This window comes from Tiliqua scincoides, chromosome 5, assembly GCF_035046505.1.
Source record: "Tiliqua scincoides isolate rTilSci1 chromosome 5, rTilSci1.hap2, whole genome shotgun sequence".
NCBI classification, from domain to species: Eukaryota; Metazoa; Chordata; class Lepidosauria; order Squamata; family Scincidae; genus Tiliqua; species Tiliqua scincoides.
The window spans coordinates 127,900,267-127,916,435 of record NC_089825.1 but is presented as its reverse complement, the minus strand read 5'-3'; the positions used below and the strand labels follow the sequence as shown (position 1 = coordinate 127,916,435).

General features: G+C 54.5%; 1 protein-coding gene across 1 annotated transcript; it reads right to left on the bottom strand.

Annotated features, from left to right (window-relative positions):
• Window positions 1-1,784: 1,784 nt before the first annotated feature.
• ZFHX2 (zinc finger homeobox 2) lies at window positions 1,785-15,733 on the bottom strand. Its single transcript, XM_066630423.1, has 9 exons — window positions 13,324-15,733; window positions 12,342-12,811; window positions 11,784-12,015; window positions 10,136-10,201; window positions 9,363-9,409; window positions 8,532-8,732; window positions 7,811-7,943; window positions 3,250-6,657; window positions 1,785-2,614 (listed from the first exon to the last, which is right to left on the bottom strand). Exons 1-9 carry the CDS (start codon window positions 15,731-15,733, stop codon window positions 1,785-1,787), a joined length of 7,797 nt encoding a protein of 2,598 aa, XP_066486520.1.
• Window positions 15,734-16,169: the final 436 nt, after the last annotated feature.

The window sequence follows — 16,169 nt, the reverse complement described above, 5'->3', positions numbered from 1 at the left end:
GCTTTGGATTCATAAAGAGGGTCTGTGTTTTTTTCTTTTTTCTCTTTTTTTGTGAGGACATCAGCACACGGCGCACGTGTGACGGGAGGTTCCTTCTTGGTTATTTTTTTTTGTTTGTTTTCTTTTTCTTTTTTTTTTAAAGCCATCGGAGTAGATTTTGTGTCGTTTCCAGCACAGAGACGGAAGTCACGTCTATCAGGAGGAAAAAGACAGCGAGGTTGTTGGTTTTATTTGGTTCCCCGGTGGAGGTAAAGGCCCAACTGGGGATGAGGAGAAGGGGGGAGAGAGAGAGAGAGAGAGAGAAAATGGTGGGAGAGAAGAGAGGCATGCCTCTTTCTTCCCCTGTTTGGTTGCTGTTCAAGTCGTTCTAATCCATCAACAGTTCGGGAGTCTTTCCGTCCTTCCAGGACAGTAATTATTATACACAATGGGCAACGCATGCTCTGGGAGGGATGGAGGGTGTGGGGGACTCAGTTTCTCATCTTTGCCCCCCTCCCCCCTTAAGTTTTGTCTCCTTGGGTTAATAATTTTCTTTCTGTCCATTCTTTTTGTTTGCTTTGCTTTTTTTGGCCTTTCTCGGTCGGTAACACAGTAAAAGGGTGGGAAGGTGTGTGTGAGGAGTTCAAACAAGTGCGTGGTGTGTGTGTGTGTGTGTGTGTCTGTGTGTGAGAGAGAGAGGAGGTGCAAGGACTGGATGCAAGAGGGGGTCCTGGTCGGTATCAAGATTTGCCAGCAGTTCTCATGATGGGGGATCTGTCACACGTGCATGGGGGGGGGAGCTTTGGGGCACGTGTGGTGATGCAAAGAGGATGTTGCGAGGCCAGAGTTTGGGGTGGTTGTGTTGACGTGAAAGTGGAGCGGCTTTTGTGGACAAACACGTGGGAGGAAAGAGAGCGCCCACCCAGAAGCATGAAGTCCATGTTTGGGCAATATCCAGAGACAGTTAAGATGGCAGGGATATCTTGAAAAAGGTTCCTGACAGAACATGTGGAAAATCTCTGGAGCTGGGGACAGGGGAAGACACTGAGAGCCTGGATCACAGATGTGGGGGGGGGGATGACAGTCTCCCATGTCTCTCTCACAGGTGAGGTCCGTGTGTATGCCACAGGAGATGGAAGACTCTGGAACACACAGGTAGGTAGGTGGGAAACAAGAGTGACAGGCTGGGGAAGAGAAGGGCATAGGCTGGCAGCCATATTAAATTTGGTAGGCATGGATATCAAATAATCCTCTGGGGACAGGAAAAGAGGCAGGGAATCTGCAGCAGCCGAAACGTGGGGTGGTAGGTGCGAAGGAAAGGTTAGGCTGAGGTGCAGACGGCCATGCTGGCTTGGGTTTGTGGGTCAAAGTGTGGGGCGAAGAGGATTGGGTTTGGGTTACAAAATGGACAAGCTGGAAAGGGTACAAGGCAGTTCTAAAGTGTGCGTTCTTAGGGGCTGGGGGGCTTCCTCAGTGGCTCATCTGCATTTCCATCCAGCTCTAGTCTAGTGATACTTGGGCTAGAGTTATGTGGGAAGCAGGGCTGAGGGGTAGATTTAGCCTTCCTCTGGCTGCCAGTGAGCTGGGATAGGGTGGTGTTTTGGGGCAAATGACAGGTGGCCGTCTCTCACATTTATTAGCCGTTCTTCCTTGCTGGCAATTAAAAAAAAGGGTAGGGGTTGAGTTGGGTGTTGAGCAGTAGTTCTTGGGCATGGATAGAGGGGGCACCCAAAGGGGTGTCCACCCCTCCACTGGCTGGTTGGCTAGTCATTCTCTCTCAGTTGGTGGCAGTGTGGCATCCGTCTCTATAAAGCTAGTAGTGTCGTAGAGGTAGCGTTACTTTTTGGGTTGGAGTCCGAGTGAGGTAATTTGGATTCCTCTTTGGCAAACACCGATGCAGTTGCTGCGTTGGACCCGGCCTTGCGCCGGTGGGCGCTGGAGCGCAGGTGGGCCCCCAGTGCCTCACGCCCGCTCACAAGCACCTCGCAGGCCAGGCAGTGGTAGGTGCACACAGGTACACGCAGTGGGGGTGGGGCCGCAGGCGGCTGTCGCCCGAAGTAGCAGAAAGCGGCCTGGTGGGCTGCAGCCGCCCCCTCGCTCTCGAAGGCGGCCTTGCATTGGCGGCAAATGTACTGGTGAGTCACATCGACCGTGGAGATGCCGGGGGCCTCAGACACCTCGACGGGAGGCTCAGGCGCGGGTGCTGGGAGCAGGGGGCTGGGAAGCAGCCCCATGAGTGTCTGAGGTATGACGGGATTCATGGGGAAGAGCCCCTTCTTCATGCCGTAAAGCTGCTGGAAGTAGGCCCCGGGCAGCTGTGCTCCAAAAAGCGAGGGGGCTGTTGCTGTGGCTGCCGGCAAGGGGAAAGGCAGGAACTGACCCCCCAGTAGGGCCGGCACTGCGGCCTTCAGTGTCTTGAGGTTCTTCAGCGTGGCAGTGGAGGACAAGGAGGGTTCTTGGGCTGCACTCGAGGCAGGTTCTGCCTGGCTCTCGCTTGCGGAGGCCTCCGGAACAGGCGCAGGTTCTGTCGAGGAGCCAAGCTGGTCTGGTTCTGGTGCGAGGAGCTGAGGTAAGGGGGGACCCGGCTGTGTGGAGGCCAAAGGGGAGCTCAGAACCCCAGAGGAGGAAGAAGGACCTGTTGAGGCGGGAGAGAAAACAGGTGTGAACAGTCCTTCTGCCTCTGTTAATCTGGGCACTCATCCAGTTCCTGGTCTTTCCACACTGCTTCCATCCATCATTCCATTACAGTTCTAGACCCAGATTTTTACAAAGTGACAGGTGAACCCCTTTCCGTTCCCAGTCCAATACCCAGTTCCTCCAAATGCTGGGACCGATACCCTCTCTTTTTGGCAAGGGCATCAGTTGGCAACCCTTGGTAAGCCAATGCAGACAGCAGGAGATAGAGGACGAGACGCCTGTTTATACAGACCAGCACACCCTAATGCTCTTTCCACCACGTATACAGAAGAAATCTTGGGGGCTAGGAAGGGCTAAAGGAGGGAATAAGTTGATGCAAAGTCAAATGGGCAAAAGCCAATCAACAGAATGCCTGTGGGTGAGAGCCATTTTGGTAGATTCGACTCAAAATAGTGGATGGAGTGACTTGCAGAGGAGGGAGGGGGTCAAGATAATCTGTAAGGAAAGCCAAGGAGACAAGAAAGCTCATGTACTGAAGAGGGCAACGTGGTATAAGTGAGGAGCAATAACGTCATTTAAGGCCTATCCCTGGTCTTGAATGGAGTGTGCCTTACCTTTTAATCATGCACTCACCTGGCACGAATGGGGCCATACTGCCAACGGAGGTTGGCACGGTGGTGGGAGGCATAGAGGTGCCCAGTCTGGTTGGGGATGGTGTCCCTTTGTCGGGCACAAGCTCGTAGCACTTGCTCTCACTCTTCAGCTGGACCTTGATGGCCTCCTTAAGCCGGGCAAGATGGCCACGGGAGAAGAGATGCCCACGGCAGGAAACGTAGAAATCGTATTTGACCTCACAGTAGGGGCATTCGGACTGAGCCTGAGTACTGAGCGGCCCCTCGTCGCCTCCACCGGTGGCGGCCTTGGCCTTTTTTTCTTTGGCCCTGGCATTCTGAAACCACACCTGAATCACCCGCTTGGGCAGCCCTATCTCCTCGCCCAGCACCTCGCACTCCTGCATGGTGGGAGTTCGATAGGCCTCGTAGCAGGCCTTCATGATCTTAAGCTGAAGGCTGGACATCTGAGTGCGATACCGACGTTGGCCCATAGAATCGTGTGTGCCTCCAAGACCGCCATCGCCAGTCGCTCGACTCCGTCGGCTGCTGGAAAAGTCCATGTCGGCCAAGGAAGATGACGACGAGGACGAATCGCTCAGCTCCCCTCCTGACAGGCTCCGCTCTTCGTTCTCCTTGGATGCCTCTTCCTCAACCGCCTCTTCCTGTGTTTGTGGGTCAGCAGGAAGCTCCGGTTTGGCTGGAGGGGGCGGCACATTAACCACAGGGAGGCTGGGGGTGAAGGTGGCTCCATAATGGATGGGTGGGTCTCGTGATGGAGGGTTGAACTTTGGGAAGGTGGTGGGGAGCACTGGCGAGGGCTTACTGGTTTGGTTGGCGGTGGCGGAGCTACACCGAAACTGGCCCTTTCTCTCACGGGCTCTTGTGTTCTGAAACCACACTTGGACAACCCTCTTTTTGAGCCCAACTTCTTCCGAGATACAGTCGAGCATCTTCCGGGTAGGATTGGAATCCTGCATGTACCAGCGATACAAGATCTCCAACTGCTCTGGCAAAATAGTGGTGCGCAGGCGTTTGTCCCGGGGTGGCTCGCTGTCCCCTCCTGTCACGCTGGCACACTCGCTTCCTGTGGGCGACAGGCTCCCATCGTCGTGCTTCCGCTTCTGCGCACGAGAGGGGTCGAGGTGGCCAACACGTTCGCTAAACACAAGCGGGCCCAGATCCAGGGGTGGTTGTGGTCCAGGGGTGGCAGGTAGAGGACCAGCTGCTGGCATGTGACTGACCCGATGGACGCTGAGGAGGTCAGTGCTGGAGAACTTGGCTGTGCACTGGTCGCAGGGGTGGGTGTTGGCGCTCTCTGATGGGGCTGCCGGTGCTGTTGGTTCTTCCTCTGGGGGGTTGTCTCCTGTGCCATCTGTCTTCACCTCTCCATTGGTAACTAAAGGCTCCTGCTGCTGCTCCTCTTCCTCCTTCTCCTCCTGCTCCTCTTCCTCAGGGGCCTCGTTCTCTTCCTCGGCACAATCGCCTTCCCCTTCCTCAGGCTGGTCGTTGTAGCACTTCTTGAGGTGGCGCACAAGCTCAAAAATGCAGCGGAAGGACGTCCGGCATTTCTTGCAGGAGGGCTGCATCACGGCACTCCCGCTGCCCACGCCGGCTTCGTTCCCTCCGTACTTCCGGGCCTTCTGACGTGCGTTTTGGAACCAAACCACAATGACCCTGTTTGGCAAGCCCAACAGCACCGACAGCTTCTCCACCTCGCCGTCTTTGGGGTAAGCGCTGGACTCAAAGAAGGACTGCAGAGCCTGAGACTGGAACTCTGTGAATTTGGTGCGGGAGAACCGCCTGGTTGTGGGGAAGCTGCCCCGGGAAGGGTCAAGAACTGTGGATGGGGCGCCCCCTTCCTCATCCTCTCCCCGAAACCAGAGAGATTTCAGGCGTTCAGGAGACACCCGAGGAGTGTCCCCTTCCGGAGGGGGCACCACCACTGGCATGGGCTGCAGTAAGAAAGGAGGGCAAAGGGAAGGGATCTCCAGCGGCACGGAGGCTGGTGTAACAGTGACTGTGGTGGTTTCTGGGGCGGCGGCGGCGGTGGTCGGGGTAGCGGTAGTCTCAGCAGGAAGAGCTGGTGGCGGTGGGGGCTGGCACATGCTGTCGTAGCTCTTCCGGAACTGCGCGGCGTAGCGATTAAGCGCCTCAAAGGGCAGGAAGCGGCGGTGCACGTGCTCCTCGTGCGTCTTCAGGATGAGCATGTTGGAGAACTGCTTGCCGCACGTGCCGCACTGCAGTTTGCCTGCAGGGGGGCGAGGGGGGGCCGCCGGGGCTGCGGCTGCCGGTTGCTTGCCCTCGTTGTACTGGATCACCAGCTCAAAGCCAAAGTTCTCCAGCAGGGCCTTTGCCGCAGTGCGGGACGCCTCGTTCCCCGGCTGACTCCCCTCCGCCTCCTCTGGTTCTGCTTCCTCGGCGGGCTCTGGTTTCGCGCTGCTGGCCGCAGGTGCCGCCTCTTCCTTGGTTGCGGGAGGCGGCAGCAGCACAGGTGGAGTGGCTGGAAGGGTCAGTGCCGGGGCCGCTAAAGCCAACTTGGGGGTCACCTTGATGTCATGTAAATAGAAGGGGAGCAAGAGCTGCTGCTGTTGCTGCTGCAGTTTCAAAAGGGACTCCGGGACCAGCGGGAAGGGGGGCAGCAGTGGTGGTGTAAACAGGGGAGTGGGAAACCGCTGCAGCTCTGCGGCAGAGGGCGCCAGAAACGGGAGAGCTGGCACTTGCACACAGCTGGCCTCTACGAGCTTGGGGGCCTCCGGTTCCATCAGGGGCTCGCTTGGGGGCTCCAGTTCGGCAGGTGGCGCCTCTGCTTTCCCAACGGCTTCCATCTTAGCTACCCGGGAGCGCGTCTGGTGCAGGACCGAGCGCATGTGGATCTCCAAAGTGGAGCTCTGGTTGTACGAAACGCGACAGGTGGTACACTTGTAGGGCTTGTCAGAGGATGGCTGAAGTGCCCCGGGCGTGCCGTGCTCGCCTCGGGAGGGTGCGGAAGGGTCGGCCGAGGCCTTCTTCATCTTGTGCAAGTGGGAGACAGAGTTGTAGTGCACGAGCAGGATGTTCTTCTGGGTGAAGGATTCCTTGCAGACGGTGCATTTGTACGGACGAGCTGGGTCTAGGAACTTGTCCAAAGCGAAATTGGTGGCCTTGCGATAGGACAGAGGGTGTCGGGGATCTTGGCTTGGCAGGGCAAGGGGGGAAGCCTCAAGCGGCTCGCTCGGGGCTTGCGGTGGAAGTGGCTGCTCCTCGGGTGGGGCGTTTGGACGAGGAGGGTCTTCATCTTCAGATTCCAGGGGAGCAGCTGAAGGAGGAGTTGAAGGGTCAGGTGGTGGTTTTTCTGGAGGATCAGCAGGTAGAGTTGGGGAGGCAGCAGGAGGAGGAGGAGGAGTTTCAGGACAATGCATGGGAGCTGGAGGGGGTTTCTCCCCCATGGCTGATGAAGGGAGAGGGCAGGAAGAGAAGGGAAAAGGAGTGGTTATAAAGAGTCAGCTATTTCTTCCAAAGGTTTCTCTCTCCTTAACACACTGGGCATTAACACAAATGCCTGTTCACATAGATTCTGGATGCAGCCCACGCAGGACCCTCCTTATAAGAGAATCCTCAGGTGATCTAAATGGAGAACCGGTCTAAGGATAGCTGAGAAGCCCCTGTGGCCCTAGAAGATCACACTGTGGCCTGGTTTGCGGCTAATGTGCAGAAGCTGCTATTTGATGGGGAATTTTGAGTGTCGATGCGTTGTATCCAAAAACACCAAGTCATGACTGACTATGTCCCACTGAACTTAATGGGATTTGAACAACTCATGACTAACAATGCAGAGGTATCAACGGCGCTTCCTTATTTATTTGTTTATTCATTCATACCTTGAAATGTATACCCCGCCTTTTGATCAAAAGGCGGCAGCTTACAACCATCAACCCTTAGTGACTAATCCAATGGAAACTTAGCCCAGGCTTAGTCCAATTGTAATTGCTTAGTCAAACCCTCTGTCTTTGAATTCCCCTATCTTGCATCCCATATCCCACATCTTGCAACATACTTCCAAGCTAGCTGAAAGCCTGAACACTAAAAGCACTCCAGCTAAAGTGTGTTTGTTGTGATGAAAGCTGTGAAGGTCTTAGCTCTCACCCCTCCCCCTCACAATTTTATAGGTGTTCAGTGTTTGGGCAGGTCTCTGCCCTGCCGGAGAGAGGAATAAGGGAGCATAACTCTAACATCCATCATTGGCTTGTGTGTGGTATCTTTCTGCCACTGACACCCCATTTCTAACACCCCAGAGAATGCTGTTTTCATTTTAAATGAAAAGTTGTTGCTAGCCCTCATGACTCCAGAAAGAAAAACTTGAAAATACAGAGGTAGTGTGCTAGCCCATGCAAGAAGCTCCACATAGGAGCTGCTGAGCAGTCTACCAGCAGTGACCCGGGTTGTTTGCTGTTTTTGCAAGGAATGCTGGAAGCCAAGCAAATAAATTAGTTTTCTTGAACTTCGGTAAAAGCCAGCAAGGCAGAACAGAGAAGTAATCCCTTATATCTTGATTCTGTTTGTAATAGAGATGAAGCCCCTCCTACACAATCTGCATTGCTTACCAACAAGGGGGCTTTCTGAATCATTTCCACCCCCTTGTTCCGAGTTGGGTATCCCACCTGGCTTTGGTGGGTCAGAAGGGAGGCTGACGCCAGGTATAACTTTGGTGGCAAAGGTCATCTCCACAGTGGTGGCCTAGTAAAGGATGAGAAAGAGACAAAGCAGATTCACTGGACTGCCAAATCAGTATTTCTGAGCCTTTCAAGAACATTTTGCCTTACAGAATGCTAACTGTTCCCATTTTATGGATGGGGGAAATGAAAGCTGAAGCCCACAGCCAGTGAAATTGCAAACATCCCCCAACCAAAGCATACCACCAGCAACCCCCACATGGCTCTAGGAATGTGCTCCTTGGCATTGGGTGTTCACATTTTACTCTACCTCTCCGTTTCCACACACCCACATCAGCTTTCCTGCTCGTCATCTTTTTGTCAGGTAGGATTCCCATTCCTTTAATAGCTGCAGGTCAGGAACAGACTCAACAGGTCTAGGTTTCCCATCATGGCACCTCCATGAAAGAAAATGCTTTACCTGTTGTATTACCGCTTACCATGCGAATTGTGACAGACACATAAACAACAGCAGTTAACTGTTCTTGCCTTCAGGCCCTGCTTGTGATGTTCTCAGAAGCAACTAGCTAAACCACAGCGGAAAGCAGAAATCTAAACATTCAGTGGAGAAAGTAGGGAGAGGAGAAAAGGTACCCATTTTACTGACACTCACCACCAGCAGTAGCTTCTCCACACACTCAGGCACTACATTGTGAATGTGGCTGAGGTGGAAGTGAAGGTTTGTGCGACCCACCAGCTGCTCTTGGCACAGGGGGCAACGGAATTTGGGCTGCACGGCATGCTGAGAGATGGTGTGAGCCCGCACAGCTTCTGCCGTTTCATCAGTGTAGTTGCAGTACGGACAGCAGAACACCTGATTTGGGAGAGGAGAGGAGAGTGTGTGAGAAGAGAATGTCTTGATCAAGGAACCATAACGCTTCATCCCAGCCCAGACAGAACGGATTTCCAAGTATATCGGTTTGAAATCCCAATGACAAAAACTGTGAGAGAAGGTTGGAAAAGGTGACCCTGCAAAGCCAGGACTGATCAGCCTCTTGTTCCCACCTGCTTGACTCCATATCAGTCCCTTGGCACAAAAACACTTCCTGCTCCCTTCCAACCCACACAATCACTTTTTCTCCCTCTCTGCTTTCTTATAAACAAGCAGCCAAATGCCCCAAGTGGCCAAGAGGGGAACTACCACACCACAGCTTAAAAGACCTTGCCGGATGATTACAGACAGACAAAGCTTTGGCTTCCCAAACCAGGCTGGTTTCCATGACCCAATTTTCTATCTGCTACTGGTCAAAAAGTAAGAAGGGTCAAAGTGTGGCCACAACACGGTCATCATAAAAATATCACCCTCTCTTGCAGGTCCGCTACTAAGGATAACTCAGACGATGTATGAACAGCCCTGCCAATATCAGCTTTAAGAAATAACTGGTCCCACCACCATCACCCATTCCTTACAAAGCCTCAAGCAGCCCGCTCTGGCCCTACTCACTGTAGTGTCACCCAGGCCTCCAGCTTTCGTTTCAGCCTCATCAGAGCCTGCAAGGGGAGAGAGAGGAAGGATTTGCTGCAGGAGCTTTACAAATGTGGTGAGGGAGAGTTTACTATTACTAGCGGCCCTAAAGGTTGTTGCGAGGACATTTAAATGGGGAGGGCTCCTGAAACTGTTCCAAAGGGGTTTCACTGTGACAAGGGATCCCTGCCATGGTGGGGTTGGTGGAGAGGAAGCATTTAACCAAGCATCACCACCCACTGCAACCAGCCAATCCTGTTGTGAACATAAATGAGGGGGAAGGACCACTGGGTCTAGCTCATATATGCCCTTGTGTTCTTATTGCATATGTGAGCTGGATCTTTCTCACATGCATGCTAACAGAGCAAGTGCAAGGCCTACATCTATACACTGCCAGTCCCAAAAACAGGTGGCTGGGATCACGCGTGTCTATTCCAGGGCCCACCAAGCAAGCTGCTTGAGAAGGACCCACCAGGCAGTGGTGGGCTTTCTCACCCAGGCACGGGGTGCTCACAATGGCATGTTGCTTTGTTTAGAAAGGATGGGATTGTGAGAGGAGGCAGGATTTCCACCAAGGGAAAGGGTGAAAACGACTGCGAATGGCTCTGGGTGGGAGGAATCCTCTGGCTAGCAGGTGGGGGGGGGAGGAATCAGGAGCTTGACTAACAACAGAACCATAACATGAGAAAATGGTAATTGGCAACAGTGTACTAGGAGTGTGTGTCTTGCACAAGAGTGAAAGATTTACTCACCAGGTGCCTGGGCTTTGTTCAGTGTTTCTTTTTCGGGGGCCAGTGTCTCTGGCGCAGCTTCCTTCCCTGAAAATGGGGAGTATACCAAAAAGTGAAAATGGGGTGCTGGGTGGGTGGGCCCAAATACAGCTAGCATTGTTCTCGCCTCTCTTTATCTCTTTGTTTCATGAGGGGATATTCCCCCCCCCATCATTTGGTCGGCTGGCAACCTTCAGTCTGGAAAGACTATGGTATAAGCCTACAGCACCCGGTATTCCCAGGCGGTCTCCCATCCAAGTACTAACCAGGCCTGACCCTGCTTAGCTTCCGAGATCAGACCAGATCAGGCATGTGTAGAAGGCGGGAATTTGAAGTATACACAAAGTGAGAGATTGGGGGGGGGAAATGGAGGGAATTCCACCATCGATGTTGCTGAGTCGGAATGACGCACAACCCAGGACTTTTATCCCTCGTCAGATACTAATTAAACTCTCAACCCAAGTGGGATCGTTAATATCGAACGGGCTCGCCTCCCCGCCCAGCAGTAGCAACCTCACTGCCATTGGCAACTCAATTAACACCATTCAATACACCCGCCAAGGTGTTAAGACCTCCATTTCTCACCACACAGCGTGGCCCCCCCCCCACACACACAAGCACACCTTTGCTAGTTCCAGCCACCCCAGGGCTCTTCCTGTGCCCTCCGATCCCTCCCCATAGAAAGCTCACTGAGCCCTACTTTTCCCTGCAGGGTCCACCCAAACACCTCTCTAATTCCTGCCTGGTTCTTCCACTGAGTGAGTGGTGACGGGGCCACACCGATCCTTACCTCAAGGTTCAGGTGACCCCATTTCCACCTCTGCCTCTTGCCTGCCCTCAGTCAAGACCCAGATAATCCCCCCCTGGCCCCCCCCACATCTTTCCCCCTTTTTATCTACAAGGCTGATCCTTATTGACTTCTGTACATAGAAAGGGACCTTCCCAGGGTCAATGCTGTTTTGAAAGATAAATTGATGCTGGGAACTGAGCCAACTGGCAACACTGGGAAAGGGTCCCCCCAGGGCACAGGGGAGGAGCTGGGGCAGGGGGACAGCTACTGGCTGGGGAGGGAGAGAAATATATCTCTGTGCTCCTGACTTCTCTCTCCTGCCCCCTCTTCTCCTCCCCCCCAAACCGGCTGCGGTCCCTACATCTCTCTTTTCTCATTTCTCCTCTCCTTCATTCTTCCTGTGGGTTGCTAGGCAACAGCCCCAGTATCTGTCATAATCCATTATGAAGGGGGGGGGAGGTTGGCGGTGGCTATGGTAGGAGGAGGAGGCGGAGGAGGGAACTTTCCGGCGCTTCGCGCTTCAGTATCCACGGACACAGACATGCATGAAACACCAAGCAAAGGGGAGAGCAGGAAGGACGGTCCAATGGAGGACTGGCAGGAATCGGGTCCTTTTGGTCCCTTGGCCCCTGTGCCCAGCAACTTTGCAAAACTGGGCCCTGCCCTATGGCTGCTCTGCACATGCCTGACTTTTTCCTTCCCATGGATACCGTTTCCTCCCCCCCCCAGCCTTGCCCCTGCCGCTAACTCTCTGCAAATCTGCAACCTGCAGTCCTCCACGCGAGTCCAGCCCTGCAGTCGCCACAAACAGACGCCCACCCTGCCCCACAGGACAGCTACCAGAGGGGTTGGCAGGGGCAAAGCAGATGTATCTCTCGAGGCCAGGAGTGCCTTCCCCATTCTGGAGTAGCTGGAGGCGCCACTGGCCGTGGGTGTCGCGGTGCTGCGGGGAGCGGAGGTGCTGGATCATCACCAGGCGGTTGGGAGAATCGGTGTTGCACAGGAGGCAGCGGAACTGGGACGGCTCGGAGCCTGCTGGCAGGGCTGAAGTGGCCTCCATTTCCAGGAGGAACTGGTGGGAGAGGCAAAGCAGTGTAAGAGGACACACAGAGGATGGGGTTTGCTCCCCTTCCACCCAGCCTTCCACATGGGCCCACCTGCCTCTTCCCTCCATTCCCTCCTCCCTTAATGATCACACTTCCTTCCTTTTGCCATTTGCTGAAAGCTCCTCCCACTCCTAGGCTCTGCTCCTCCTCCATTTGTCCCCAGCCTGTCCTTTTAGCCCTTCCTTGAGTGTGATCTGGCTTTGGCTCCACCCTTTTTGGTCCTTGCCTTTCCCACCCGCCTCGGACTCCACCTATTGATGCCACCCTTCCCGCCACCCTGTCCACATGGTACCTTATAGCCTTGCAGGGCCTCTTGGTGGCCAGCCCCCGCCACGTGCAGCCGCATCTTTTCCTTGCTGTTCGTCTCGTATTCGCAGAGGTTGCAGTGCAGGTGAAGGGGTGGACCAAGAGGAAGCTCTGCCCCCAGGTGGGCTGCAGCACCACTCCCTTCACGCAGGTGAGCAGCCAGTTGGTATTTCAAGGCATGCTTGTCAGTCTTGAGGTGCAGCTGGAAGTTGGCCTTCAGCTGGGTGCCATAAGCACAGAGTCTGCACCGGTGCAAGTCACCTGACACCTCCTTCCACTCGGCCTCGGGCAGGGAACGCGGTGCCGATGCGTGTCGTAGGAGCGCCTCCAGGCTGTCTGTGCTGAACACCTGGCACACAAGGCAGCTAAACAAACTCTGGGGAGCTACCAGGTCTGATCCAGAGTGGGGTGGCAATGGGGAAGGTGGGGCAGGCTCTGGAGAGAGTGACACCGGGGCTGCAGAGAGAAAAGTGGGATAAGAGTGAAGGAGAAAATGAGTGGGTGAATACAAATGATCGATGAATGAGAGGTATAAAAAATGAAACAGATGAGCAAAAAAAAGTGAAATAACAGTGAGGCAGAGGCAGAAGCAAGGGAACAGAAGGAAGAGGATGGGGCCATCCAAAGATCTGGGCAAAGGAAACAGAAGGGAAAGCAAACTGGGATTAACCTCTTCCCCCAAGGAATACAATGATGAACAAGAAACAGGAAAAGGAACAAGTGAATGAGAAGGGATAGAAGGAAGACAGGTGTAAAGACCACAGAAAGGAAGCAGAGACCCAGCATGATAGAAAAAGCAAGAAAGAGCCATGAAGAAAGGAGAAGACCCAAGAACTGCAGTTATCTGTTCAGTATCACGGAAGGCTGGGAGAGCACATGTCCAAATTCTAGGTCCTGCATGGACTGGAATGGTGATTGGTGAGAAGGAAGTGGTGGAGGATGAACGGGGAAAGGCAGTTCTCCCTTACCTGACCCCAAGGTGGCCATCTTCCTGCCAGTGGTGTTGAGGTGTGGGAAGCCTCCATTGAGCAGGAGTTGGGTTTGCTCCATGGGCTTGTCCCCCCGCAGGGCCGAGTTGCCTCCGGAGTGAGTGTGGTGGGGATGTGGGTGATGGGAGTGGCTGAGAGTTTGCGCCCCATAGAACTGGAAGAGCTCTGGCTGTGGCTTGCCTCCTGGCGGGGGTGGGGGTTGCCCCAGAAGCCCAGGCAGTGCCAAAGGCAGCCCTTGATGGAGCAGCAGCATGTTCTGCATGTGCTTCTCGGACGTCATGTGGATCCGCAGGTTGCGGGAGATATTGGTCTCATAGCTGCAAACCTTGCACTGCCAGGAGGACTTGCCTTTTGACTCCTTCTCCTCAGGGGAAGATGGGGTGGGGGCTGCAGGAGGGGTGGCTGAGGGGGTCCCACCACCTCCTGTGGCCTGATAGCCCTGCAGGTTGGCCAGGTGCTTGTCAGACTGCATATGGATGCTGAGGTTGCCTTTGGTGGTGGTGGAGTAATTGCAGGCCTCACAGCGGTACGGCTTGTAGCCACAGTTGTAGCTCTCACCTCTCGCCAGGCGTGGGTGAGGCCCACCCGTGCTACAGTACGCGCAGTGGCTGTTGTTTTCAGGGTGTTTCTCCTTCATGTGCACATCCAGGGTTTGCTGGTACTTGTAATGCCAGTTGCACTTTGGACACTTGAGAGTCTTGCAGGAGTTGCGCGAGTGCAACAAGGACATGTGGCCAGAGAGCGTCAGTCCAGAGTAAGCCATGGTGGTAAAATCTTCCCCAAAGGGAAGAGGGGCCCCTCCATTGTGGCTGCTGTTGCTTACCCCGTTGTTGATATCAAATCCAAGTGTGCCAATGTCAGTGGCCGCACCCACATTAGCAATGCTGTGGGCCAGTTCAGGAGTGCCAACGTCGTGTGATAGCCCAGTGGCGTTTGGGACGTCTGTGTGGTTGGCCAGGCCATCACTGCTGACTTTGGGGGCTGACCCAGGGTTGTCGTCTTCACCAGCTTCATCGTGGGTTGCCTCCTGTGCCAATCCTGCACTGATCACTTCCTTGGCCAACTCAGTGACTTTACTGGCTAACTCCATGTCGATGTCTTCCTTGGCCAAACCGGTATTAACTTTGCCATCAATGCTGCTGCTGGCCTTCTTTTGTGGTGTCTCTGAGAGGGAGGGGTCCACACCTACCGGTGGGCTTTGGCCATGTGAGCTTTGGTCTGAGAGAAGCACCCCCTCCTCTTTCTTTTTTTCTGCTGCCGCCTCCTCCTTCTCCCCCTCTTTTTCTTCAGTTTCTGGTTTGTCTTCTGTGCCCCCCTTTGCCCAGTGCGCGCCGCCGACCCTTGAATCTTTGGCATCGGGTGGCTCACATTCTCCTTCCCGGCTCTCCTCCTCCTCTTTTTTCTTTTCTTCCGTTACATTCACCCATCTGCTACACATTCTGGCATTGAGGTCTGCCTTGGTGGTGGGATTATTTGGTTCTAGGAAGCCGACTGTGGTACCCTGGAACACGGCAGAAGCCCCTCTGGACAGGGCCCGGCATTGGTTGGTGCTCAGCTGTGCCCCGTGGGCTGCACGGGCATGAGTGGCCAATGAGCAGCCCCGCCGGAAAGAGAGGTGGCATGTTAGGCAAAGCCAGATGGGTGGCTGTGGTGGCTCCTCCTCTTGGCCAAGGTTGGCTTCCCCTTTGGGATTTTCCTCATCCTCCACAAGGCCGGTGGGGGCATCTTTGGGTTTGGTGGGAGCGTTTTTGGCAGATGTGGTTCGAGCGGGGGCCCCGGCCAGTCGGTAACTGCAGAAGGCGCCGTGAGGGGTCCACTCGCTTGGCGCTGAGGTATTCTGGGACATTTGGTCAGTAGACATAAAGCCTTGGTTAGGGCCTCCACCGCGCTGGACGTGGAGGATGGACACCAGGGGAACTGTGGTGCTAGGGGAGCCCTTTGGTAAGAGAACGTGGCCGCTGCTGAGGAGGTAGGCTGAGCCTTCAGCAGAGAAGTACAGCTGGGCCTTCTTTCCACCATCCTCCTCTTCTCCATCTTCTTCTGCTTCTTCCTTACTTCCGTCTTCGCTATGAGGTGTTCCTTGGGGAAATGGTGATGGGTTTGGTGTCGCTAGGCTGAAGTCTGCTTGAAATTCTGGTGGAGACAAGATGGCTGCTGGGAGTGGTGCGGAGCTGAATGCCGCCTGGGAACCCGAGCTGGGCCTCATGATTTCGACAGGAGAGGGGGATGTGGAGGAGGAGGAAGGGTCCGAAAGGTGGGGTTCTTTGGTGGCTGGAGAGGCAGGAGAGTCCTGAGCGGGCCGAGCCACGGCCCTGTCATCCTGCCCATCGGCCAGGGGGGCAGCAGCGGAGGAGCAGAAGGAGGAGGCAGAGTTAGAGGGGGCGTCCATGGCGGTGCAGGCGCGAGGGGTGCGGAGGGGTCATCTCAGCACGGGAGCCGAGACCCTGCGAGGAAACAGAAAGACAGTGTGGGGTCATTTTGCTGTTCTTTTTCTGAGATAAATGTTCTTCTCTATATCCTGTCTCTAGCACTCTAAGCGACACATCTTGAAGATCTTTTCCTCCAAGAAGTCCCAGACACCTTTTATTTTATTCCCACAACAACCCTGCAAGGGAGACAAGGGTGAGAGATAGCAGCTTGCCCAAGGTCACCTAATGAACTTCAGCACTGAGTGGGGATTTGAACCCATCTCTGGCTTTCAGGTGTGCAACAACGGTTGAACACCACCTAAAACAGCTTAAGATTACTGGAAGGGGACTGTTCACACACACATTCACCACCTCCTTACTCCAATTTCAAGGGGTGAGTTCCATGCGTGAAACAGC